At 41.7% G+C, this 27,097-nt stretch overlaps 2 protein-coding genes across 4 annotated transcripts in view; both read left to right on the forward strand.

Annotated features, from left to right (window-relative positions):
* SENP7 (SUMO specific peptidase 7) overlaps positions 1–1,161 on the forward strand; it is a 71,909-nt gene extending 70,748 nt beyond the window's left edge. For all 3 annotated transcript variants that reach the window (XM_074973233.1, XM_074973242.1, XM_074973252.1), the window contains one exon: positions 847–1,161. In XM_074973233.1, coding sequence (XP_074829334.1) covers positions 847–984 — 138 coding nt within the window. In that variant the 3' untranslated portion in view covers positions 985–1,161. The remainder of the gene's footprint in view (positions 1–846) is intronic.
* Positions 1,162–7,774: 6,613 nt separating this feature from the next.
* The window catches only part of IMPG2 (interphotoreceptor matrix proteoglycan 2), an 86,360-nt gene continuing 67,037 nt past the window's right edge, over positions 7,775–27,097 (forward strand). Inside the window, exons 1-3 of the mRNA XM_074973264.1 lie at positions 7,775–7,796; positions 10,131–10,391; positions 26,859–27,025. Of these exons, the coding sequence (XP_074829365.1) occupies positions 10,253–10,391; positions 26,859–27,025 (306 nt within the window). The 5' untranslated portion in view covers positions 7,775–7,796; positions 10,131–10,252. The remainder of the gene's footprint in view (positions 7,797–10,130; positions 10,392–26,858; positions 27,026–27,097) is intronic.

Here is a 27,097-nt window from a genome sequence, read left to right on the forward strand (position 1 = left end):
TAAGTAATAAGTAAGTTGGTTTAAAAAAAATCTCGTCGTATCTGCCCACAGGCTGGGCTTGTGGAAGCTGATTTGTGGCATCCAAGCATCTGGTTTAGTTAGGACAAGCACATTCTCTGCCCCCATTCTCCTTCTTCACCAGCATAATGTGGTATAGAGGTCTCAGTGCCAGAGCAAGTATTCTGTCCCAGCCACGGGGCAAGAGGTCCTGGCTTAACCTGCAATCTCCCCCTCTGGTGTCCTGCTGAGCCCCGTAGAGGCATTCTTCACGCTTGTCATTTCTTCATCAGCAGACAATCTGGCAGGGGAGACAGGTGGGACTGTTGTGCTGTTAGAAAACTTCATCCTGCAACATACAGTTTTCAGCGCCATGTGTGACTAATTAGCTAGTGGGCATAATGTGCACAGGTGTGCGCTCTCTTGCCCCTCAGTGTCACCCTTTTTTCCCTCCTATCTTGCTGTCTTCCCTCTCCTTGCTAATTGCAGAATGTTGTTTCCTCCCTCACCATGAATTAAGATACATTCCCAAAGGGCCATGGTTCTACAGATGCTGTCCTTTCAGGTGGGACTTCCTCCCTTTCTCTGCCTATGTGAGTGCTGGGCACAGGAGATGTCAGAATGTATCTCTCAAAACTGACCCTTTAAAAGGGTCTTATCCAGTTTCCTGAGGCAAACTGCTACGTTGTGTAGCTTATGCCTTATTGTACATTTCCAATCTTTAACACTGTATGGAGTGTAAGCTCTGATAGTGCTGTCCAGTGTCAGCAATAGTGTGCATGGAAGTCTAGTGAAAAAACTGCAAGTGCAAAGATATCTTTTAAAAACGACCTTTTTTTTGGCCACCAGGATCCTGTTGTTAACTTTGAGCTGCCAATGCACTTGGAGCGGTGGTTCCCTCGTCGGGTGGTGAGGAGCAAACGGGAAGAAATTCGAGACCTGATCTTGCAACTGCACTTGAAACAGCAAAGCGGCAGCAGCAGCTAATGAATCTGTTCAGCCAAACCTGGCACAAACATTTACTGAATAAAATTGCTGGAAAGCTGCTTAGGAGCATTTAGACTCTCCCTTATGAGAAAGAAAAAATGCTACATAGTATTATTGTTGGTTTGTTGTAAATTTATTCTGAGGCTTTATATTTGAATTGTATATTTAGAGGATGCAGGGAGGGGTGGGGGTGTGGGTAGGGTATAGATAAAGTATAAATATGTAATTTAAAGCTAATATTTGTTGGCTAACTGAATTTTCACTTGGAATCTGGAAGCAGCATACAGGTATGTGCCGCAAATATGTGAAAATATTTTAATTCTAAGGAGTGTGTTCCTCACCATTTGTTACATTCATGTAACTTTGGGAGCTGAGTAAGCATATAGGTGTCATATGTGATGCCTCCTTGTTTAACTTGACAACTGATAATATGATCTCAGACCTCTTGTTGTAACTTTCCCCATTTTGCAATTCTCGTGTATAGTATGAATACTATGTATTTTTTAGTTTGAGAATATAGTACTGAATCTCTTTAGAGATGCCTTTTGTGGTATATTTTGTAATAAACTGAATCAGGAGTAACCTGCACCCAACAGGAGATCAGCCTGTTGAGAGTTGAAATTGCTGTTTAAGTGTTTCCATCATAAAACTTATTTTTGAAGGAGCTGAAAACATTTGCTCCAGGGTGAAGCTTGGAGCCTTGCAAGGTGAAAAGTGGACTTTTTTCTATATTTTTAGATCCTTTTTTCCTTCACCAAATTTTTAGAAAATGGTCTTGATTTTAAAATATAAATACATGTTTGTTGCAAAGACAGTAAATTAAATCCTACTCATCTTACTCTTGTGGGTTGTCCTATTCACTCTGATAGGATAACTTGTATGTGTATAAGACAAGCAAGGTTTGACCCAGTATGTTCGTTTTAGGGGCTCTAATGTGAAATATATGCACATGCCTTCACTCAAAAAAAGCCCGTTATATGCATATATGTAATATGTCTTAAGAGACTGCATATATATTCAGTGTCCATTCCTGGAAACAATTAGGTCTGTACATAACTTTACTGATGGGAGTTAGTCCTATTGAGTAAAGATACTCGGATGTTTGTGTTTGGACTGGGCTTTTATTTGATAAGCTAGAACAAGTGAGTGTATATATATTTAGCCAGTTTTTCAGAGATGTTAGTCACAGAAAGGTTTAATGACCTTTCAATATATGTGTATTTCTCCCAAGGTCACTAATGGGAGTTAGGTGACTGTGTTGAAAAGGAGCTTTCTTCTGTTCTCTGTGGTAAGTCAGTGCATGTTTCAGAGCTGCCTTTGAAATAATTGTATTTCAGTTAATCAACAGCACTCCCTTCCCCGGGCCTGTGTTTTAGAGCAGCATTGCTGCTGACAACCAGAAAAAGTTGGAGCCTTCAAAGCTGAAAGCGGATTGCAGAACTAAAATGAAAATGGAGGGAAGGCCAGAAATGTGTTGCATGCCCCTAGAACTGAGGCTCTGGGCCAGATCTTCCGCTGGTGTAAACCAGTGCAACTCCGTTGACTTAATTTACGTCATTGGGAGGATCTGGCCTTCACTGTAGGAGTGCACTCAGCACAGAAATGCATTCTGTCTCAAACCAGGAAGTGCTGGATGATTTTACGGGGCGAGGAAAAATATTTTTAAACCAAGTTTCTTTGCTGAGTGCCATTACCTTCTGCCTATCTTTGGCCAGCTTACTGGGGGCAGTCGTCATGCATTTCTGGGCTTAACATCATTTCCTTTTTCGTTTTTCAGTTGACCTTTTCAAGCTTAAACTATAGCAACTTCATTTCATATTTGCATGGGTTAAGAGCATCAGTCTCAGCCTCCATGAACATGTGTTGCTTTCCTTACCTTAACCACAGCATCAGAATTATTATAGACGTAAGTTTTTGTATTTATTGTAGACATGGATAAAAAAATAAGTAAATAAATGTGTATGGTCACACTAAGCTTTTTCAGTTGATGGGTATTTTTTCTCGTGAGCCTGTTAAGGTTGTATTATAAATTTTTTTTTACAACTCTTTTAGATGGGCTTGTTTGTACATTTTAAACAATAAAAGAAGGGGCAATCTTTTAAAATCACTTTTATGACATTGAGACCTTTCTTACAAATTGATGATGGAAATGTGTTTTGAGAATGCCAGTGTTTGATATTAAAAATCTTTAGAAGTTATTGGACTTGATTGTTCCAGTTCTTTATAACCAATGAGTTAAATATAAATCGGAGTATTTTATCAACTTGTCATTTACCTACTATATCTGTTGTTAACCCATGTGGGGTTGTTTGTTTTTGTTTTTTTGAAAACTGTAACTTATCTAATTAATTTTGAACACGGCTATTCTAGTTGTTGCTATTCAGCCCTTAAAAAGACATTTTAATAGTTCACAACTCCTTGAGTGAAAAGCATTCAGTTCTTTTTGAACCAGATTGTCGACCCCCAACAAGTCTATTTTCTGCCTGGCTCGACCAACCATATTGCCTTCCCCTTTCAGTCTTCCCTGCGTGATGGATGTGCTGTGAGTGAGAGGGGGTGTGGCTGGAAAGCATTGAGCTCTGGAGATCCCTGCTTTCTGCAGTGGCACTTCGGGGGCCATTGAAGGCAACATAAGGCCACCCTGAAACTGCTCTGACTTGCATCAGGGGCCAAACCAGTACAAGCAACTTTGCCCACATGTTCCCAACCTCTCCAGGTCAAGCACAGTATAGTGGACTAGGGGATTGAGGGCATAGAGTTTAACATTAGTTCAAAAGCTTACAGTTCATAGCAAAGATTTATACTCTGCAAGCATAACTTTGGCATCAGGGTGCTTTACTCTATTTAAAAACCTATAGTTTACAAAATATTGGTCTATTTAAAATGAAGGTTGCCAGACTTTGGCAGTGCCAGGCCAGCAGTGAAAGCAGGTTTCAGAAGATTGGTCCCTACAGAGAATGCTTTGGTACCAAGTCACAGAAAGGTCAATTCCAGAAACTCACTGCAAGAGCAACCCAGCAGAAACAAAGATGAAGATATGAAAGGCTGTAGGAAGTAAATCCTTGATTAAAATGTGTAAATAACAAGTCATCAGCAGGCATCAAAGGATTGTGGTAGTCATACATCAAGTGTGTATTTTAAAAAGTGTTTGTGGGCTGCTGGATTTGTCCATTGGAATGGAAGGCATAGACCTCTTGTAATTCACCTATCTTACCTGAGACTGAACTTCTGAGTCTTGAACCTGAAATTAATTCATTTTAGTAGACGCATGCTACACCCCACAAGTGAAAAGGATGGGGGGAAATCAGACACAGCACTCCTACCTTGATAATGGCAGAGGCGGGGGATGCTTCATTAGGTAACCAGGGATCCAAATCCTCCTGTTTCCAGATTTAAGCTCAGCAACCTAGAGTCAGAAGAAAGGCCTCACGGGGATTGAGAAAATGTTCTTAAAGCAACTATACAACCATGCTGATGCTGAAAATATTGTGAAAGGATAACTGCAGGCATCCTGTCATCATGATTTCACTCAAATTGCTGAGCAAGGTGAAATGTGGACTCTAGATCAACAGCTCCAAAGAGGAGGAAGACTAAGACTACTGCACTGGAGAGCTTGTGAGCAGATTAAATTTAGAAGTGTTAGATTAATTTAGTTGACTACTTCATTTCCAAGTTGTTGCTGCTTACTCAAATAATGCACAATAATATGTTGCTGAGGAGATTGTCATATGATTAAGATGTTGCTTAAAGTGTAACCGCACTCGTAGCCATCCAATCACAAGAGACAATTTAGAAGCTTGATATTTGAACCATGGAAGAGGGGAAAAGACAGGAGGATTCTACAGACACCTAAGTCTTTCTTAGAACTGTTAATCGGTGATGTTGCCTTGGACATATCTTTATTTTGCATTGTTTTCTGATAAATTATCTTCCCTGTTACTCTCATAAGAAATTGTGGTTGAAACTTTTCTATGTTTCTATGGTCTGTTTAATTTGGAAAATATATTTGTTTGTTTTTCTGTATGCACAACAAATACCAATAAAGAAATTATTTTAACACTGTGTTTGCACAATAAAATTATGCATTCAATAGGTTTCTGTTGCTCTCCAGAAAAATTGTAACACAAGTAATATACTTGCTTCTTAGCAGTGACACAAAGATAGTTAAAAGGAAAATAAAAATCGTATTAGAGCTAAGGTCAAGGTGATACATTCGCGTGTATAATGCTTCATACAGAGTTCTGATACACATATCAGAAAGTTAAAATTTAATGAAAAGAAAGATTTTTTTAAAATTGGAAATGCCATTTGAATCTTCGCCTCTACTTCCTTTTGGGCTGAAATTTGGCATGTGTGTTTCAGCTATTAGCTGTTGGAGTTCTAAAGTTGCTTGTTTCAAAATACGGAATGCTACTTGAGAGGTTTTAGATATTGGAGGCATGCATTCATTTGACTCAAGCGTCTGCAAGTTTTATTATCACAGAGGAGGTTTTTTTGGCAACTCAGTTGCTTTAAGTGTTTTAAGATATTTAAATGTTAAAACAATAAATGGTAAATTCTAAGTAATGCATTTTGCTATCATAACCTTTTAGGGGCAGATCCTCAGCTGGTAGCATTGCAATATTGAAGTCAGTATTGCTACATTGACTTATGCTGGATGAAGATCTGACCCTTCAAATATAAAGTTACTGGCATGAGCTAGCGTTAGCACAACCACATTTAGATGTTTGAAAGGCCTTTGTCTTTCTCAGAAAATCTTAAATGGCCATCAGAAATGCTAAGGCAGGCTGTGTCGAAAGGTAGTCAAGCTTCATACTATCCAAATTCTGAATGGGGCTGAGTACCTGCTGCTCCTCAACACCACTCAGAATTTGCCCCTCTACCGTTGTATCTATGCAAGAAAACTTTGTACCTTTTGTGCAAGCTCTAAGACGTAGACAGGGCTCAGGCATTTTTACCACTGTGTCATAAAAATGTGCTCAGAGTAGGTTTTGTTGAGTGGTCATAGTGGCGGTAGTACCTAAGCCGTTGTCTGCATTAGCGCTTGTGGCATTGATAGTCTAGGACCAACTGCACAGTGGTGGATAATGGGAACAACATTTTCGTGTCTAGTTTGAAAATTTCAAATCAGTGCACTTTTAAAGGAAGATGTGAGGAAAATCTCACTGCTTTGTAATATCATGACTTCTGTTACTTAGCACAAGGAGCAGACAAAAGCAAAAGTGACTTATTTGACCTGTAAGAACTTACTACGATATCCTAACATTGATTTGGGTCCAAAATCAATCTGCCCTGATAAAAATAAGGATTGAAGGGCTAACCAACCTACCTTTTTGTTTTCTGGTGTCATTTGGTGTGTGTTGGCCACATATTCCTAGTAGGAGCCATCTGTTCCCCTCCCCACATGCTGTTCTTGGTCCCTTTCTGCCTGTATAATATGTTCTTAGGACAGGGTTTCTTAAATTTGTTCATAATGTGGACGATGTTGTAACAATGAGATTGTCTTATGGGCAACTCCCTTCCAATTTGCGATTTATGCAGATCATCTTCCATTCAGGATTGTATGACATCCTTGTGATGATCACAGAAATTTCCTTATTAAAAAAATAACATTTGGAACCTATGTAATATCTTTTTAGTGGCTTTCATGCAGTGTAGAAGCTGTAAACAAGGAGAACCAGGACAGTGGGACCAGCCAGCTCTCACAGACCACAGTCCTGGGAGCTTCTGTGTTAGGAGCAATTGATATTGTGGTCAGGTTACTTGGATTGGTGGTGATGTCTTGCCCATTTTGTAAGTCCTCACAGTGAACTTTGCCACTCCATGACAAATTTCTCCTGGAAAGCAATCTGAGACGGCTTCTGTGTCTCTCTCATTGTACCATGCTACGGCAGCATCCCAATTTGCTCTCCTCTATTTCCTTATTACATTTAAAGTTGCTCACTTGTTGACCAAACAGCTGTTTAGACTTGATGTCTATATAGATGACTTGTTTATAATATTCATAGGTTGGTTAATGTTTAAAAAGAGATGAGAGAATCTGGGAGCGAGCTGCTGTTCTGCCATGCTAAGGACAGGGGTGTTACAGAGTAAGGTCTGTGCATTGCTATAATCTGATGCAGCAATACTTTGCTAGCTCTGTCACCTGAAGAAAGATGTGAGTAGAGACTCATTGCTACCTATGTGGGGGGTGAGGATCTAAGTCAATCAGCACATTCTTTTAAAGCTTCACAAATATATGTAACTAATACAAGTGGAGGGGGAGCAAAGATGTTAATGACAAAGACCTTCCGCTGTGGACCTGATCTTAACATGGATTGATGTTGTTTGGCTAGTGTGTGTAAAAGGGAAGGAAATTGAAGAGCCAATGAAAAACATGCTTAATTAAGTGTGAAAGGTACTGTCCTTGTTAATGACATGACAAGATCCGGTAAAGAGCTTAGCTGGCCAGATTAAAACTAAAAAATTGTCTCCTCAATCCATCTGCTAACTCCAAGGAGCTTGCTTTCAGCACCTTTTGTTGTTTCTGAAATGAAGTGGAATACTGTACTTCCTTTGCGAAGAAAATAATCTCTGAAACATTTTGGCTGGCTTTTGTTGTGGTTTAATAATAATAATCCTTTTGTCAAAGACAATTACATGTGACGTCAGTAAATTTTCGAGAAGGGAAGGCAACTGACTGTGTTAAAAAGGGATTTTTTTCCCCCTTATTTTTTTTTTAGCCAAAATAAATATGCTGAACTTTCCTTGGAAAATCCATCTGGGTGTCTTGATTTTTGTGTTGATTGAAGGGGATCTTCAAGTATTTACAGGTAACACAACTCTTACCTTCATTCTCATGTCCTGTTTTCAATGGTTTAATGATAGCACTATATGAACATGAAAACAGCTCTTTAGTTTAACTAAAGTGTGATAATATGGAGAATTACGTGACCAGGTTCTGCTCTGTAATACCAGTGTAAATTGGAAGTAATTTCATTGTCTTCCATGGAGTTACTCTAGATTTACATTGTGGTAACTGAGTAGATGTAGCTATAGGCTGTTAAATTTTGATATGTGACCTTTTCCCGGTTTTCACTGGCATGAAATACCAATGAAAGTGTTTTTTATTTGTTGCTTTTTCTTAATAACTTACAAAGGAAGGTCTTAATATCAGAGATCCTGCAGCTTTGCATAGGTGTTTAAGATTTATTGTAGTTTAAAAGAATAAGGGTTTACCACAGTGAACCTAGCCAACATTTTCTTTTCTTTCTGATGGTTATGCACAATCTGGCTGTGGCTTTCCACCCCAGAGGAGGCTGAATTTTGGTGGTGGGTATGTACAGCATATGGGGCTTACATCTACATTCATTGAAATAAAAAGCAAAGTTCCTGTTAACTTTAATGGTGCAAAGTCAGGGCTATGGTTTTAACAGCACTTTGGATTGAAAGTACAATATCAATCTATCATCACTATTCCTGTAGTGAATGTTTCTGATACCTTATTATTCTTCCTCTACCTCACTTTGTCTGCTAACGATATTACCCTGGATGTGTAGAATTGGATAGTTTTGGGTCATCTGACAAAATAATAGAGAACTTTGCTGACTATGGTTACCGCTAGACAGGTCTTTTCCACCCCCACACCCCCTGTGAAGTTGTGGGCTTTTTGTGTTTGGGGGCTAATTAAAGATAAAGGTAAAACAAGTTAAAGCCTTTAGGATAATCTTTTTCTTTCAGAGTAGCAGCCATGTTAGTCTGTATTCGCAAAAAGAAAAAGCATACTTGTGGCACCTTAGAGACTAACCAATTTATTTGAGCATAAGCTTTCGTGAGCTACAGCTCCCTTCATCGGATCCGATGAAGTGAGCTGTAGCTCACGAAAGCTTATTCTCAAGTAAATTGGTTAGTCTCTAAGGTGCCACAAGTACTCCTTTTTCTTTCGTTACTGTGCCATGTGATGAATTACATGGGGGAAGGAGATATAATCGCTGATTGTTGACAGGCTTCACAATTCAATCCAGAGATATGAAGATCAAACAAGATTTGTGTAGAAAGGGAGCGTGCAATAGAGAGCTCATTTCCACCCCTTAGCTTAATTGTTCTCTTTCCTTATTTAGACTCTCAATCAGCAAGCCCTTAAGCACACGTCAGTTTTCTCAGAGGGGCAGTTCCGCTGACTTCAATGGGCCAACTGGTATATGTGTATCTATAAGGTTAAACGTGTGCATTGGTGTTTGCAGGATCAAGGTGATAGTGCTGATAGTTCATTATCAAGATGCTGCAAAGAAGTTAAAATTATTTAAAATAAAGACAGGGCCAGCCAGCCATCGTCAGGACAGAATACTTGGGGTAGATGACTTGTAGTGCGTCAGAAAACCTCTGGGCATAAAAAGTTGCCAGCTCTAGTGGTAGCTTTGTTGAGGACACCTACCCATTTGAAACTCGATTTAGACCTTTATTAGCAACATGAGAGAGGCCAAGGACTGAATGGGCCATAAAGGCAGAACTCCCCACACCTGGTGAGGAGTGAAGTATGTTGGAGCAGCAATGTGGGGGAGGCTTTTGCTGCTATGGCCTATGCTGTTGCCTGTGTTGCATGTAAATGGAGCACTTGAGTCTCCATGGTGGTCAATACAGCACTTTCCACCATGCCAGCAGTAAATTCACATTTAAATACAAATTCGTAAGCAGTTTTTCTGTTGAGACCACTCAGGAGGTAAAATCCTGGGCTTATCTTGATTTGAACTTTTGCCAAGTGAGCATGTGAAACTTAATTGCTCGATGAACCAGACAAATGAAAATTCAGCTAGAAGGCACACATTTCCTTGATAACATGGTAAATTCAGAGGAGCCAGGGAAGTCATAAACACCTTTCCTATGATAAATGCAGCTCCTTCTCTGCTACCCTGCCCTCTTGCACCAGTACATCTGAGGGGAGAATTGGGCCCATTTAAAATGACTAATGAAAAAACAAATCCCTGTTTGCCAAATTTTATGGTTGTTAGTCAAAACTCCCATGGAAGTCAACTAGAGATTTGCCCAAGTTAAGGGCTGCAGGATATCAACTATAACTGTACTGCCCAGAAATCCAGGGCAGTGGTGTTGTGATATATAGAATGGTGTAACTCTGTCAGCTGAGTCTTGCATATGGTTTAATTTTACAGCAGAAACTTACTCGGCTGCAGAGGAAATTGAGGGTAAGGATGCTACACCAACAACTCAACCCAATGGCGGGCAATTAGTAAACCCTTCGTTGTCTCCTGAGTCAAGACACGGTACTGAATTCATGGGAAAGGAACAACTCAACAGGCATGTGTTGTTTCGAAGGAAGAGGTCCATCCTGTTTCCTAGTGGAGTTAAAATTTGTCCAGATGAGACTGGTGAGCAAGCCATTGCCAACCATCTGAAATACTTCAAACTCCGAGGTAAGTGAATGCAGGGAAGCTGACACACTGCTCTGTAGCAGTGTTAGGTAAGTAAGGATGCAACCATTGCATGCTTAATAGATAATTGATTTTAAAAATTCATTTATAAAAAGTTGTGTTTGTTATAAACAATACTTATCATACAAAGAGGCCCTAGGTTAAGTACATTACCTGAGAAATTTTGCTTTTGTTCCTTGATAATGCATAATTATTATGTATGAGCTAACAACCCCGGCTAGCCACATTTGTCTTGGAGATATCTCAGTCCCCGCAATCAAAGCTCCTCCATATAACCAATACAACTATGCCAGTATGACTTCCTATGTGGACATTCTTATTCCAGAATAGGAGGGGCTTTTCCAAGTGAATTAATGTTGCTTTCAAAGGGGTTTAAACTTAACTGGAAGAAAACAGACACTTTTTTCTGGATAGGGTCCATATGGGAAGTTATAACAGTATATGTGGTATAACTTACCCATGTAGGTAGGGAAAGTTAGGCTCCTAAGTTACGTAGGCCTGGTCTACACTCTGGGAAATGAGGTTAGTATATCTATATATCACTCAGGGTGTGAAAAATCCATTCCCTTGACTGACACAGTTAAACCGAGCTAACCCCCAGCAAACTCCGCCAGCGACCTAGCTCCTGCCTCTCAGGAAGTGGAAAACTCAAGCTGACGGGAGAATCCCTCCTGTCTATGTAAATAGTGTCTTGACTTAAAATGCTACAGTGGTGCAGCTGCAGCACTTCATTGTAGACAAGGCCTTAGACATTTCTGGAAATTCTGTCCTAAGTGACTTGCCTAAGTCACACACAGTCTGTGGCAGAAGAGGCGTTGGATCCTGGGTCTCCCGAATCCCAGGCTAGTTCTCTAACCACTGGACCATTCTTTTTTCTATGCTCAACAGGCTCACATCCCCACCCCCTCTCAATTTTTGAAGTAGTAGCCAGATGAAGGACTTCCTGTAGTGTTTCTATTGGAATCAGAATCCCTTTCACACAGAGTCACTAGTGGTGCTAGTCTGTAATGTAAACTCTCTCTCAATAACATTCCTGAGGCCTAAATGTGTGCCAAACTTTCCAACACGAAAAAACCAGCACTGGAAGCACCGAACAATGATGAGATGACTTTGGCAGCATAAATGAAATACTCTCTCCATTCAGATTCATGATACAACATTGCCAACGTAAGCAAATTAGGCTGGATCATGTCAGGTGCGTGTTATTTAAATCTGGGTCTAAAATGACAGTTGTCCCCCTTTCAGAAGGGTTCGTCGAGAGGTATGTGGAAGCTCTCTGAGAAGCTATCTCTCTTCATTCTTAGCTCCCTCTCGTCTTGCATTGCTGCCATCTGATCCATTGACTTTCTCTGTTTCTGCACAGCACTCTCTCTCCAGTTGCTTTGTATACAACTGGGAATTTACTAATTCGTTATCAATTCACAGAGACCACGTCAGAGGTCATAGCCATGGAATACTTCCTGTTTTCTTTTATAGCTAAGCTCATCTGAGCCCAACACAAGGCTCACAAGTCAACTAAAGACAGGACCCTGATTTTTAAAGAGACCCGGATCCTGATCTAAAGCCCATCAAGAGAGTATGAGAGTATCTCCTCTGACTTCAAATGGGTTTGGATCAGGCCCATTGTGCACAACAGGCATGCTCCTGCTTCCTTCAAGTCAATGTTAAAGCTCCTGTTGATTTCACTAGTCAACAGGCCTTTCTACTGGAAGGTACGTTGAAAGAGTAAATTCAGAGAACACAATGAAATCACTTATGCTCTGTAGAGCCAGAGCCTTACTTTAATATTAAACTGTAACCTAGTGTGAAAGAGGAATTTTAAAGATCATGTAGCAGTGTGCCAAACTTCATGAACTTTCCATTTACATCCCTCTAGAAGCATTTTACTGGTTTTCTGAAAAATATTCATATCTGTAAAAACAACGTGGAGTTCGGTGACACCTTAAAGACTAACAGATTAATTTGTACATAAGCTTTTGTGGATAAAAAAACCCACTTCTTCAGGTGCATGGATCTGAAGAAGTGGGGTTTTATTTTTTTACCCACGAAAGCTTATGCCCAAATAAATCTTAGTCTTTAAGGTGCCACCAGACTCCTCGTTGTTTTTGTGGATACAGACTAACATGGCTACCCCTCTGATTCATATTTTTATGTTTTAACCTTTGTTATTTTGTCAGTCCTGTAAAGCGCCTTCTTTCTCAACATATCAGTCCCCTGAGTATTGGGCGTGACCATAGTCATCAAGATATTCTTTCCTCCTATATTTTTTTTATCTAAAGGGGTATTCCAATAAAGGTAATTCTTTAGTTGCACATGGACCACCATAAAAGTCAATACTGCTACAATGGAGGAAGAAGTCAATTGTCACTTTAACGTCAATGATTTTTTTTTTTTTAAACCATACTCAAAGAATTAGTGCTGATGTGACTGTTTTCCAGGTTGTACTCATTCTATCTGTATCTACTTTAGAAGGGAACATACTTAGGAATATATTTAGCTATTTCTTTTAATTTTATAAAGGCATCTTCCAACCAGGATTCCTTATTTGTTTGCCTAATGCAGTCTTACGGCTTTCAGTTTTACTGGCTTCTGTAAATTTGTGAGGGCTGCTGAGATTGCCTCTGCTTGAAGTAGAGACTGCCTCTTAGGTGTTTTTGTTATAGGCTGCAAGCTGAGTGCTCATTTCTTGTGACTAGATCACTCCATGGAGATTTTTAAATAGAACTTCCCCGTTACTTTTTATGGGAAAATTCTACTTACAGATCAAATGCATGATGTGACACCTGGTGTTAGACCTCCTGTAGTTCACATAGAGAACAACACGAGGTGCTAAAAATATAGCATGAAACATGAAAAATTCACAGTGAAACTGAATGGGGCATATAGAAAATCAGTATTCTCTAAACTTAATTATGTCTGCATTTTCAAATCCATTATTATTAGCAGTCTAGTAATACCAAGCGGTCCATCTAAGATTACAGGCATCATTGTACTGTGCTGTACTTCTCCATAGTAAGAGTGTCTAAGGAGCCGACAGTCTAAAAGGGAAGGATGCACAGCGTGGGAGAGGCAAGCTAGGTTCAGGGAGGAAGTGACTTGTTCAAGGTCATCAAAGCAGGTTAGTGGCAGAGCCAGAAATACATGCCAGGTCTTCTGTGTCTCAGTCCAGTGCTGTAGTCATTCTAATCTCACACCTAAATCTCAAAACAACCCACTACTTGCAATAGGGTTAGCATTTTTTTACTTTCATTAGCAGCACCCCCTGACCAATCTAGGGTTCTTACTGCCTCTACACCCCTTAGTGCTTTATACCCCTCTGTGCTCTTTGTAGTAATAGTCATAAAGAGCCTTTTTTTAAAAAAAAGAGTATTTCCAGATGGAAGCAAGTCTATCTAGAGATTTCTATCATGTTTATCACTGTGATATCTGAACATGTAACAGAAGAGTTAAGTTCATGGTCTAGTAGATACTTATGAATACTTGGAGAGCTGATATGGATACACAGTTTGGGTTTGATCCTGCCAACTGCTGAGCTTCTAGACATGGATAAAGGGGTGTTTGTGAAATCAAAATGCAACAGGTGCTGACATGGGAGTTAAAGGCACTTGACATATCACAGGATCAGGCCTTATATGAGTATATGGGTGGGATTATTAACTTGTGCTCTTTTAAGATTAATTTCTTTGCTGCTGGAAGGTTCATGTGATCTGGCAGTAGTTTGCAATCAAATTAATGTTTAAAGGAACAGAAGATCAGTGTCCACTGGGACGCACATTGACAAGACTGACTTGGTGGAAGCCTAAGAGTGTAAAGTTCAAATCATGAATGTACCATGAAACGTAATGAAAATAATGTTAGTGCTTATAGTTCAGGGGATTGGTAATGAGATATAGCCCAGGTGTAGTGTTAACTGAAAATTGTTGCCGTCTGTTGGATGTTGCATGGTCTCTCTCCACTTCCTCACAAAACTCACCACAACCAGCACAAATGGGCAGCCTTGTTGGCCAGTCTCAGTAGAGAGGTCAAGCATTGGATCAGCCAATTGAACTGGTGGTGTAAATGGAATTAGGGTTAAGGCAGCATGGGGAAGCTTTCACTGCTATGTCCTGTGCTGTACCTGCACAGTGGGTAAATATAAGATTCTGGTTGCCAGCACTGTCAGCCTGGCACCATTCACCAGTACCAAATTCTTCCTCTCTCTTTGGGATGTCTGAGCTTAAGCACTGTGATGGTGGCTGCCTTTCCTATGCAGGCTCCAAAGTTCCTTGTGCATTCTTCTCCCATGGAGGGCCGTACACAATCTGGTTCTGTATGCTCATATACATTTCAGAGTTTATTCCTTAGGACAAAAGCACTTCTCTTAATGTGAACTTTCAGATGGCCAGAGTGGTATACAGTCTTCCTATCAGGTCTGTGTTGGCCAGCTTGTGCTTAAGATACATTATCTAAAAGTACTGATCACAGAAGAAGGAATTAATCAATATATTGGGCATAACAGTTGTTAATGAAGGAGTTGGAGGTGATTTTCAATGCTGTACTTGAGAAAGAAAAGTGTTCCTTAGAGGAATGAATCCTAGGGATTTTATCCATATTTATGGCCAGTGGCTTTGGTTATTCCAGAGGTAGGACTGAACCATCAACATTTAGATGTGGATCGAGATTATGACCCTCTTCTTCCCAAGTTTGGGTAGGTTCAGATCCAAAGTTATTTGGGATTGGTGCTATAAATTTGGATCATGGTTTGGATTTTGAAAAATCTTCCCCCCTCAAAGTTCGGGATGATCAAGTTTTGATTCAGGACTATCTCTTATTAAAATAAAAGGATTTTAATGATTAAAGGATTTCAGTAATAATTATTAGTATTGAACTACAAAAATAAAACTAAGAGTCTGTTTGATTGAAATACCCTAACAGAGAGGCTGAAGTTTCAACTTGTTACTCAAACCTTAACTAAAAGTGAACAGAAGTAGCTTTAAAAACAAAACTAATGAACCTTACTGAGTGGCCAAAGATGATAAAAGGCATTTTAATTAAACAAAGGGGCTAATTTAGTTCATCAGTGCATCATTCATTCTCTGCTTAGCCCTTTTCTGCATTGTTTCCAGCCAAGCAAATTTTCATGCCTGATTTAAGAGAACATATTCTGGGGTTTGTGATGGAAGCACTGGTTCAGCCTCTCCTTCATCTGAGATCTTAGGTGTTAGCAAGTGCAGCTAAAAAGCTCCTTTTTCTCCAGAGAGATTTTTCTCTCTGCACTGAAATGCTGTATGGAGGTGGGGTGTGTGCTCTTTAAAGACTTAGTGCTGCTATTATTGTGAATTCTACCTTTAATTGTTGCTGTGTGCTGTTTAAAGGTTGCCATGTTCAACCCTGTACACATTTCAACAGCAGAGGAAGGGATCTGTGTGTGTATGCATATATACATATTATAATCTGTTTGGCAAGTGCTAATGAAACCTTTGGATGAGACGTACCTTAGAAGTGTCAGTCATTCTTTTTATTACTATGACCCTCAGTCTCACGCAGGGGCTGCTCTACCAATTTTGCTGCCCCAAGCAGCTGCCACCGAAAGCCGCCATGGCGGGAAGAGCGGCGGAGCTGCCGCCGAATTGCCGCTGCGGGACTCGGATTGCCGCCCCGTTCTAAATGCCTCCCCAAGCAGCTGCTTGGAAAGCTGGTGCATGGAGCCGTCCCTGGTTTGACATCATCACAGCCGGAGCCATGCAGTTCCGCAGAAGCAAAAAGAGAAGATATTGGCATCCTGCTGCTTCAGAATAGACTATCCTGCCTGATTCAGAACTCCTAGCCAACCGTACACGATTCAACTCTTAAGAGGCACTAATGGGATTAAATGGGGATAAAACTCCAGCACTGCCCACTTAAACAAATGACCAGCAAGCTACCCCACCCCCAACTAGGTGTTCAATACTGTCATATGTTGTCCCTCCTGTTAACCTCACAAATCCCTGCATATCAAGTGAGATGTAATAGGCTAAGTGACTCTTTCTCTTCTGAAAGATAAATGCTAAAAGCAGAGCCAAAGACACAGTTCCTTGGGAATTAGTGCGTCCCATACGGATGGGCGAGGGGCATGTTACGGGCAAAGTTTCAACACAGGATTTCAGACAGAGGGTCACATGGAAGTCTTAAATGGTTATTTTCAAAAGAACAGTGCAGCCTGCAGGGAAGGGAATTTTAAACAAAGACTTTTTTCCCCCTCCAAAAGATTTGGCTGTGTCCGTGCCTTCTTAAACTGGATGTAAAACTTCTCAGGAGAAATATTTTCCATCAGAGAAATTGAGGGGAGGAAGATTAGGAAGTAGCTTGATCTTTGTTAGTTGTAAATTTATTTTTTCTTGTGACTACTGATAGGCAGCAATGCAGCCTGATGTATTGACATGCGATATGTCTCAATGAATAGGGCAGTGGCTGAAAGCCAGGGTTTCTGGCTCTACCATTGACGTACTGTCACCTCTATGCCTCGGTTTTCCCTGTGAAATGGAGATAGTAACATTTAACTGCCAGTTAGTAACTGCCTTTGTTAGGGGCTTTGAGTTCTACAGGTGAAATGTATCGTAAAAATGCTAAGTATTTATGTACGCACAGTGGTGTAAGCATCAGGTTTGAAACATCTGGACTCCTTCACCCCAGGTTAGAATCCTGGCAGTTTCAGCTGCCTCCTTCCACACTAGATCTGTTGAGTTTCACATGGTTTTCTGATGCAGCCTTTAAAACCAAGGCCCTGTCGGCTCTGTGTGGACATTAACAGCCCCTGGAACTTTTATTCATTGGCGTGCGAGTTTGCACCAGTATCCTGAGCAAAAATTCCTGCTTTTTCCCCTCAGTACAGTGAACTGGTTGTTCCCCTTCTAGCTGGGCTGTCGTTCAGTGGTGCATTAAATGATTTTTGAAGCACTCCTTGTGGATAAAAGATGCTATATAAATGTAAGACCTCCATTTTGAGAGAGGGGCTAGGACAGGCTATCTGATTGCCATTCCTGGCTCTGCCACTGATTTGCTGTGTAATTTACTAGAGTCACACAGCTGCTCATTGCCTCAGTTTCCCCATCTGTAAAATAGGGAGAGTAATACTTCCTTAGCAGAAGTGCTGTATAAGGCTTTAGTCATTAAGGTTTGTAAAGTGCTTTGAGTTCTTTGGATGAAGGGAGCTATAGAAGGGCAAAGTATTATTATTTTCATATTTTCTTTCTCTTTCAAGAGTTCTGAATTACCATCACCAGGTATGGATGGAAGCCATTTCCCGTAGAAGCTTCCCTTTCCACCCACATACAACTTCTAGCCTCTTTTTTTAACTGCCTTGAAAGACTGGTCTTGATTTAGTGATGGTTTTAATCAGTATCATCTGCTAGGGATTAAGGGGGGTGGATCAGAAATCCTGTCTCCTCCCGGAGCTGATCCTGCAAACACCACCAGTCATGGAGCTAACTACTGTGATTTGTCCCACACAAGTCCAGTGAATGTTTTTCCAGGGCAAGGACTAATGAAGACTGCAGGAACTAGCCAGATGGGTGAGCTCTTTCCATTTGTGCTGAGGGCTAGCATTTGTACTCGAATGCTTTCTGGCAGTGTCACTATATCTGAAGCGGTGTCAGCATTTCTGTTGATACCCTGGTGTCAAGGTTCCTTCCCCACTCTGAACTCTAGGGTACAGATGTGGGGACCTGCATGAAAAACCCCCTAAGCTTATTTTTACCAGCTTAGGTTAAAACTTCCCCAAGGTACAAACTATTTTACCTTTTGCTCCTGGACTTTATTGCTGCCACCACCAAGCGTCTAACAAATATATAACAGGGAAAGAGCCCGCTTGGAAACGTCTTTCCCCCCCAAAATCCTCCCAAACCCTACACCCCCTTTCCTGGGGAAGGCTTGATAAAAATCCTCACCAATTTGCATTGGTGAACACAGACCCAAACCCTTGGATCTTAAGAACAATGAAAAAGCAGGTTCTTAAAGAAGAATTTTAATTGAAGAAAAAGTAAAAGAATCACCTCTGTAAAATCAGGATGGTAATTACAGAGTAATCAGATTCAAAACATAGAGAATCCCTCTAGGAAAACCTTAAGTTACAAAAAGACACAAAAACAGGAATATCCATTCCATTCAGCACAGCTTATTTTCTCAGCCATTTAAACAAAACAGAATCTAATGCATATCCAACTAGATTGCTTACTAACTCTTTACAGGAGTTCTGACCTGCATTCCTGCTCTGGTCCTGCCAAAGGCAACACACAGACAGAGAGAGCCTTTGTTTCTCCCCCCCCCTCCAGCTTTGAAAGTATCTTGTCTCCTCATTGGTCATTTTGGTCAGGTGCCAGCGAGGTTATCCTAGCTTCTTAACCCTTTACAGGTGAAAGGGTTTTTCCTCTGGCCAGGAGGGATTTAAAGGTGTTTACCCTTCCCTTTATATTTATGACACCTGGTTTTTCAGGGATTCACAACTCGTTTGTAGAACTTCATTCCTGACTAAGCTTTTCATTCACGGCCTTGGTATATGAGCAGACTTCTCTTTCTTTATTTTACTTCACATTTTAAAAGGTGGCTTGGCAACTGGTGTTGGCAACAACTAAGAAGTTCAGCCATCTGAGCTGCTTTTTGCATTCAAATCTCTAAAATGGCTTTGATTTCAACAATGAACTTTGATATGAATGATGGCATAATATTGTCCCAGAAAGTCTTGAGAATGTGGATGGAAAGGAGGAAGCTTGAGGTTAAGGCACAGGACTGGGATTTGCAGTATGTTCAGTACCTGGCCCTGCCACAGACTTCTGGTGGGACCTGGGGCAAGTCACTGAATCTCTGTGAGCCTCAGTTCCCCTTCTGTAAAATGGGGATGATAGCACTTCCCTACCTCACAGTGGTGTTGTGAGGATAAATACATTAATGTTTATGAGGTACTCAGATACTCGGATTCTCATTCATAGTATTAGATGCAACATACAGGAAGAGGACAATATCAAATGGTTGTGATGCTGCATTTTGCAGAGTGATTGTAATGCATGAGTGGTGGCTGCTTTTCATAAAGGATTAAATTCGGAGAGATGCTCAGCGTATGCAGCTTCCATTGATTTCACTGGGAATTTGCAGATGCTTGGCACCTCTTAGGATTTGGTTCAAGATTTGTACAGGGTAAGCAGTGTCCAGAGCAGGTGGGAGGGGGAGGGAACCCTTTTGTAAACTTAAAAAAATGAAAACAGAACGCTCTGCTAATGGGTACTAGATTGATACCTTTTCTAACCATCTGGGTTCACCCCACCTCAGATCTTGTCTCTGTTTGGCCCCAACTGAACAAGAAGGGAAGCCTTCCTCATTAAGTGTCAGTTTAAACACTTAATGAGGAAAGCTTCCATTCGTTATGGTCCTCTGATTGAGTAAGCGAATTTCTGCTTGGAATCTTTTAACCTAGAGCAGTATTTCTCAATGACTGGACCGTGGACTAGCGCATGTCCCTGAGATCTCCCTGACACAGTTTAGGAAGGCAGCAAGCTGGTCCCTAGTATCAAAAAGGTTGAGAAACACTGACTGCTGTTATCTTTTCATTGTGTTCCTCCGTTCAGTTTACAGTTTAATCAGTGGTGTTTGAGTGGCAGTTAACATCTCCCTGTTGAAGGCCTGAATTAATTCAATTGCTCGATCACTGCCCTTGTTTGCTTTGTGCCTATTTCTTCCCTACAATATGCATGGGCAACTCCCACTGAAGCCATCTGGAGTTCGGCTTGCACATGTGAGGGCAGAATGTGGCCCTCGGTAAAGAGCAATAAGTGAGACAAAACCTTTGGTAAGGCTATGTCAAAAGGCTCAGCAGTGGAGGCTGAGTTTGAACAGCCAGAGACCAGGGCTATTAGAGAGGCACAGCGCGGGGCCATAACGATCAGGGATGCTTTGAGGCAGCAATTTGAAGCTGAAAGCCACAAATATTTGTTGCTATGCTCGGGAGTGCAGTCAGGAGGTGACTGGTGCAGACGATGCAGTATGTTGGTTTAACAGAATTGTATGTTGCTTTGCAGGGCTCTTTTTGCTTTCAATTCGTAGAATAAAGATTGCTTTCAAACCAACACAATTCTTTTATTAAAAGACAACAACTGGAGGAGAGAGTCAAATAAAAAAAAAAAGCATCAGCAGTGAGGGGGATGGAGGACGGGAAGGTCCCAGGAGGAGGTGGGGTCCCGGAACGGCTAAAGATTTGCATATGTCCAGGGATCATACCCAACCTTCTCCTTTGGAGTACAGTGCAGCGGGTACTGTACTTCAGCAGGGCCAAACTGCAGAGGGACGGGTGTGGAGTGCAGTGGGTAGTGCAGAGCTGGACTGTGAGAGGGGAGGAGTGGAATGCCGCAGGTATAGACTGGAGCCAGAAGGTTGATATCCGTGTGTTGGTGGTGTCTGGGGGGAGCATGGGAAAGATTTTGTGACAGCGGCCGCAAGGGACGGTGGGCACAGAGCTGCTCGGTTTGAAGAGTTAGTATCGCCTGGAGCGTGTCTGCTTGGTGCTCCATAATGTTTAAGAGCCACTCCGTGGCTTCATTCTGGCATGCTGCGTTCTCCTTTTGGTCCCTCTTCTCGCTATCCCGCCACTCCTTCAATTCCTGTTTCTCGGTGGTGGAGTGCATCATAACCTCACACATAAAGTCCTCCTTAGTTCTTGGCTGCTTTCTCATTCTGCACAGCCATTCAACCTCTGATAACAAAGAGGGAGGTTGGGCTCCCAAGGTCATCTCTGTGAAGTTTAAATGCAACATTTTACAGAAGCAGTATTGTTTGCAACACAAACAACACGGATTCAGTGCTTTAAAACACAGCCAGTACTCGCACAAGACCCCCAAAATGGTGAGTAGCTGCAGGGGCAGGGTAAATAGCTCTTTCCGGACCCTGCTGTACACTGGGCACGTGGCTCTTGGGGAGAGCCAGCACTGTAGAGGGGGCCTGATAATCAATCCTGTCCCCACACTTTCCACAGGATGTGATCATTATGGAAGATATCTCGCTGTTGAGGGTGAGCAGGGAATCAAGGGAGGGTCTTCTCCAAGACTACGGCTTCTGCCGTGGACCTTATGCGGCTCGCCTGTGTGCAGCAATGGTGTGTCCCGTCCCCCACCCGCCTCGTGATGGCACAGTGGTGTGGGAAAGTTACTGTTAATGGGGCAAGAAACAAAGCAGCTCTGCCGAGGAATCTGTGGCAGCGCATTGCCCAGTATCTCCACGAGAGTTTCCTGGAGATCTCTGTGGGAGATTCCTGTGAAGTGAGGGAGTCAATCAATAGCCTGGTTTGCCACTCAGACTAGGCATGCGGTGCGAGACAAGTCTGCTTTCTGCAACCCTCCTGCCCCCAACAACTTGCTTCAGCGATTTCCAAAATCAAATCCACTTACCAGGGGCTTCCTCTCCTGTTTGCGCTTCGCCGACATCCGGCAGCCGTGACTGGCTAGGCTTCTCTGGGGTAGAGAAGAGCTCCTGTCTGCATGCATCTCTGACCGAGTCATCCTCTGCCTCTGGGTCCCCCTCCACATTCTTGTCCAAGATTTCCTCCTCCTGTCTCAGTCCACTCTCGACTGGCATGTGAGCCCCCGAAGTATCCACAGTGGTCTTCGCTGAGTATTGCATCCAGCTCTTTTTAGAACCGGCAGCTTGTGGGTGCAGCACCGGAGCAGCAGTTTGCCTTCCGTGCCCTGTGGTAGGCCTTACACAGCTCCTTCACTTTGATCCTGCGCTGCAATGTGTCCCGGTCATGGCCCCTTTCTGTCATGCATCGTGAAATCTGTCCTTAGGTATCGTAATTCCTATGGCTGGAGTGCAGCTGGGACTGGACAGCCTCCTCTCCCCAAATGCTGATGAGGTCCAGCAGTTCGGCATTGCTCCAAGCGGGGGCTCACCTGGTGCGTGCAGCAGGCTTGGCCACCTGGAAAGATGCGCTGAGACCACTGCACGCATCACCGAGCAAACAGGAAGGGGGCTTTCAAAATTTGCAAGGAATTTACTGGGTGGGGCTGACGGTCACCTGAGGGCAGGGCAGTAGAGTTCAAACTGATGATGAGAGAGGCAAGAGCAGGGATTGTGGGACACCTCCCGGAGGCCAGTTGCAGTGCTGTAATCACCACGGTGTCTATGCTGGCACTGCAGTGCTGTAGCCCCAGCGTAGAAAGCCGTATGCCTCTCGTCGGGGTGGTTTTTCTATAGCACTGCAACTGCACAGTTTCTGCGCACTAAATGGCGTGGCAGTGTGTGCACCTCGGGAGTTACACTGCAGAAAGCCGCTTTACTGCGCAGAAACTTGCCAGTGTAGCCAGGGCTCAAGTCTTTTGCTTTAAAGATGGGTTTTTAATTATGAAGACTGTTGGCCATATCTTTATCTTTTCCTAAACCCCTATTTTCTGTTTTTGGTCTCCTACCTCATTTGCTTTTATCTCCTTTGAATTTGAAAAGGGTAGTTTTTTTAGGTTTTATTATATTTTAATTTTTTTCATTAAGTTGTGCAGTGTACAGAATACTTAGGGCGAGGGAAAGGCAGACAGGAGGGATACTTATACATAAAAATGCTTCTGTACTTTTTGGGGAATCTTGGGGGGAGGGGCAAGGAGCATGGCCTCTGGGGAGGGCTGAGACGGGGCGGCGCCTCAGGGGTCCAGTTATCAGGAATTAGAAAGTAGCCCCTTACTTTGCAATTTGACCCATTTAAGTAAATAGGGTAATTCGCAGAATAAGTTACTACTCAGTGGGAACGTGCGTGGCAGAATGACTAGTTTGTTTAGGTTGGCGGTCAGCACATGCAGTTGTAGTGCTGGAATGAACACCAATGGAAATCGCAGTATAAGTTTGTCCAAGATTTTTATCCCTCCCCAAATCCACAGGGTCACATGAGTGAATTCTCATCAGACTATTTAGGAGCCAGAAATAATTTCTTGTCAACAGACCTACGGATTCTAAATAGTGTCAGCAAAGTGAGGGTCTTCTCTGCTTTGTTAGATAAGTATTAGTTAATGTATAACAAATCAAAATATGCAATAGTGTTTTTTCAACAACAGGCCAAATTCCCTCCCCCCCCCCCGCCCAGTTACCCCCATATATCATTGATTTCATTGGAGGTGACTTGGTATAAATGAGGGGAGAATTTGACTCCCCATCCCTTTTCCTCCTCCACAAAAAAATGTGACCATATTTTCCAGCTAAATTTGGTTAATGGCATCAGAACCCACAGATGGCACAGCACCTGTGAGATTGGGATTCAGGGTTGGTTGGGGGGTGACTAATTCTAATTGAAAGGACACACAACAAATCCCTAATCTAACAGGAGCTGATTGGGAGCAAATGTGCATGCTGCAGCAGCTTGTAATCAGGGGAAATGCTGTTGATCAAATTAATTTTAAAAATGAGATTAGACATATTTAAGACTGTTAAAGAAAACTGCCTGGGATTATTACTGCTAGTTATTACTTGCATCTGGGCAGCCAGTACTTGGTCTGTTGCTGTTTGAAAACCTTGTGGGGTCAGACAGAGTCTCTGCAAAGATTTGCAAGAGATGTGTTGTTGCACTTCAACTTGCATCTGTTTCATGTCACAATTACAGCCTGTTTGAAAACTCATCCCAATCATTTGGAATCGGAGTAGGCTAGATACTACACTGCACTGGATACCTAGGAGGGCCATATGCACCTCCATAAGATACGAATAACTCCCAGTGAAATCAAGTAGAGTTACTTCTATCCTGTGGTATTAAAATAGTGTTCTGGATTTGAGGCTGATCTCAGGCCTTTCCTAAACCCTCACATCTAGAGGAGAGTGGGAGGAAACATTGCAGAGGTTAGTGGTGATGGTTTGAACTGTGATAGTGCCCAGAGGTCCCAGTCAGGATCCTGGCCCTATGATGGTCTTTGCCCACCAAAGAGTTTGCTATCTAAGAAGACAAGTGACATGCAAAATCAAATATATACAGTTTTCAAAATATATATGTACATTTGCCATTTTTACTTATGAATAGATAAAATTAAGTGCCACTTCTCTCAATTTTCCCTTCAACCTAAGCAAAAATTGACTGATTTTTGCATAGGCATGACAACAGATATGAGGCAGTCTTCACTAGAAGAGATAACATGCATATAAAAATTTACCAGCAATATCTCTGAAAGATGACATACCTTTATAAATTCTTAGTTAAACAAGTGCAATGTGTTTAACCCAAAGAGCATCAGACACCCAGAGGTAATCGTCATCAAGTTTTGGAGCTTGGCAGCACAGAGAGGTTTTTTTTAAGCTGCTTGAAGAAAATGACTTAAGAAAGATTCAAGGTCAGTTCCCTAGGTCCTGGCTGAGTATGTCAGACTTTCCCTGAAAGCGAAGCATTTTTCTGCCAAACTACTGTATATAGCTAGTGGAGGAAAATCCCATAAATCTCTCTCCTCCATTTATCCTGGGTCAAAGAGAGGTCCTTGCATGAGCATTATGTGACCAACTGCTCTGACTGGAAAACAGAGAGAGATTAGAGCACGTACAGTACTGGAAGAGACTTTACCCTTGCGGTCACAAACCTTCTCAGCTTACAGCTCAGAGTCAGCCCTTTGGAAGTACATACATACAGTAATGTTAGAATAGCTCTTTATTTTTTTTAAGCACATCACGTTTTCATCTCATGATTCTAGCCCTGCTTTTCAGTAGCCGTTAACACAATGATAGCTTCCGATATTTATTTTAAGTCAGTCACACAATTGACTTCAAAGGAATTGTATTGAGAATTGAAACTCTAGAAACTTTTTCAGTACAAACTAACTATAATACTGGTAAATTTAAATGCTTGCTGCACCTTACCTTTGGTACCACAATACTGCAGTTAACGTATATCTTCTGTGCAGGTGCTCACTTTTTAAAATTAGGAGCACAGTGTACAAGGGATTACTTTACTCACAGTTGAAATGCAGCTACTTCTGGGGTGCAACATGGCTGCTGTTTAGCAGAACAATAGTTTATGGGTGAGAAAATGCAGATTGATTACTTCAAATGAAATTTTAAGGGGGAAAGATGAAGGTCGAATGTAATTATCCCAGAAGGAATTTGGGTAGGACACTGGGGTTAACATATGCTTGGAAAAAGAGACATGAGTCTTTCACAACTTCAAGTGACCTGAACCTCTGTTGAACGAGTACTTAAATGGCTTACATTACCATGGTATGTGAGTTCCTCACAACCTCTATGTATGATACTCACAATACACCTGTGAAGTAGGGAAGTGCCGTCATGTCCATTTCACAGATGGGGAACTGAGGACTAGAGAGACTAGGTAAGTTGCTCAAGTCGCACAGGAAGACACTGGAGATCAGGAAACTGAGTCTGGGTCCGCTGAGTCCCAAATTAGCGTCCAAACCACTGGCTCATCCTTCCTCCCCTCTCTTGTCCAGTACGCACAGCCTCCAGCAACAAAGTGCCACCCACTAACACTATGCCTGCTCATTCTGTTAGAAATGGACCAAATTTTAATTTTCTGCAGAATTTTTTCTATTGAAAGTTTTTTCCATTTTGAAACCTTCAATTGTTATTGAAATTTCAATTTTGGGGGCGTGGGGGGGGGGAATTCTGCCATGACACTAAACTGTCAATCAAAATTGGTGATGCAAAAACTGAAAGGCAAAAATGCAAAATAATTAACCAAGCTAACTTTTTCATCAATAATTTGCACTGAATTATTTTTTTACAAAATGTGCAAATATTCATTTTTGATAGGGCTTGTTTTCGATGGAAAATGTCCACCAGCTTTTCTGAAAAGGTATCATTCTTTCTGGAACTTTGGAGTGGAAAATACATCATGGGAGTGACTGTGCCTGTTTTGGGAATATGACAATTTGCTTCACTTTCAGCCTCTTTACTAAAGAGGCCCTGAAGTGTGAGAGATGCAGTGTTGCCTATTCTTGAGAAACTTGGTGTTTTTCTTAAAGCCCCTGCTTCTGAAGTCATGTGAATACATGCAAATCTCAGCTTTAATTTAAGTCTCTAGCTCTCTTGGTTGCAGTGAAAGCTTACAAATGTTAACCTTAGTGTTTCAAAAACCAGAAGGCAAATCAATTATTTTTTAAGCCAATTTCATGGTTTCTGCGGTCTAACTCTTAATTTTTGAATACTTGGAGTTGGCAATACTGGAGATGTTTATATTTTCCAGAACACAGCATGTCAATGTTTTTACTTTTAAAATGACTTTTATTTTAGATTAAGAAAAACAGCAAGCAAAGTAAGAACAAATATAAAGTCTCTATTAGGGAGGCAACAATGTGTGTCTTTTAATACATAAGATCTTCCATTCTGAATCCCCCTCAAAACCCTGCCCACTCACATACAGGCAGGCAGAATTCATACATATTAAAGTGTGTAGTACTCAGAAAATAGAACTATAGCTATCCACACCCACAGAGACCCTTCACCTTGTATTTATATTGTGTATTTCTGCTTCTCTAGTGTGCCAGGAAGCAGTCTGGGAGGTCTTCAAGACGTTCTGGGATAGACTTCCAGCACGTGAAGAATATCAGTACTGGATGAGTTTGTGTGAGGAAGGAACTATGAGCATATTTGAAATGGGCACAAACTTCAGTCAGTCCGAAGAGCACCAGAGCCTGATTAAGAAGGTAAGTGCAGTAGGATGGGGTCTGGTTACCAAATCTTTTTCAGGAAACCAGCATGCACTGTTATGCTCCAAT

This window comes from Natator depressus, chromosome 1 (genome assembly GCF_965152275.1).
Source record: "Natator depressus isolate rNatDep1 chromosome 1, rNatDep2.hap1, whole genome shotgun sequence".
NCBI lineage: Eukaryota > Metazoa > Chordata > Testudines > Cheloniidae > Natator > Natator depressus.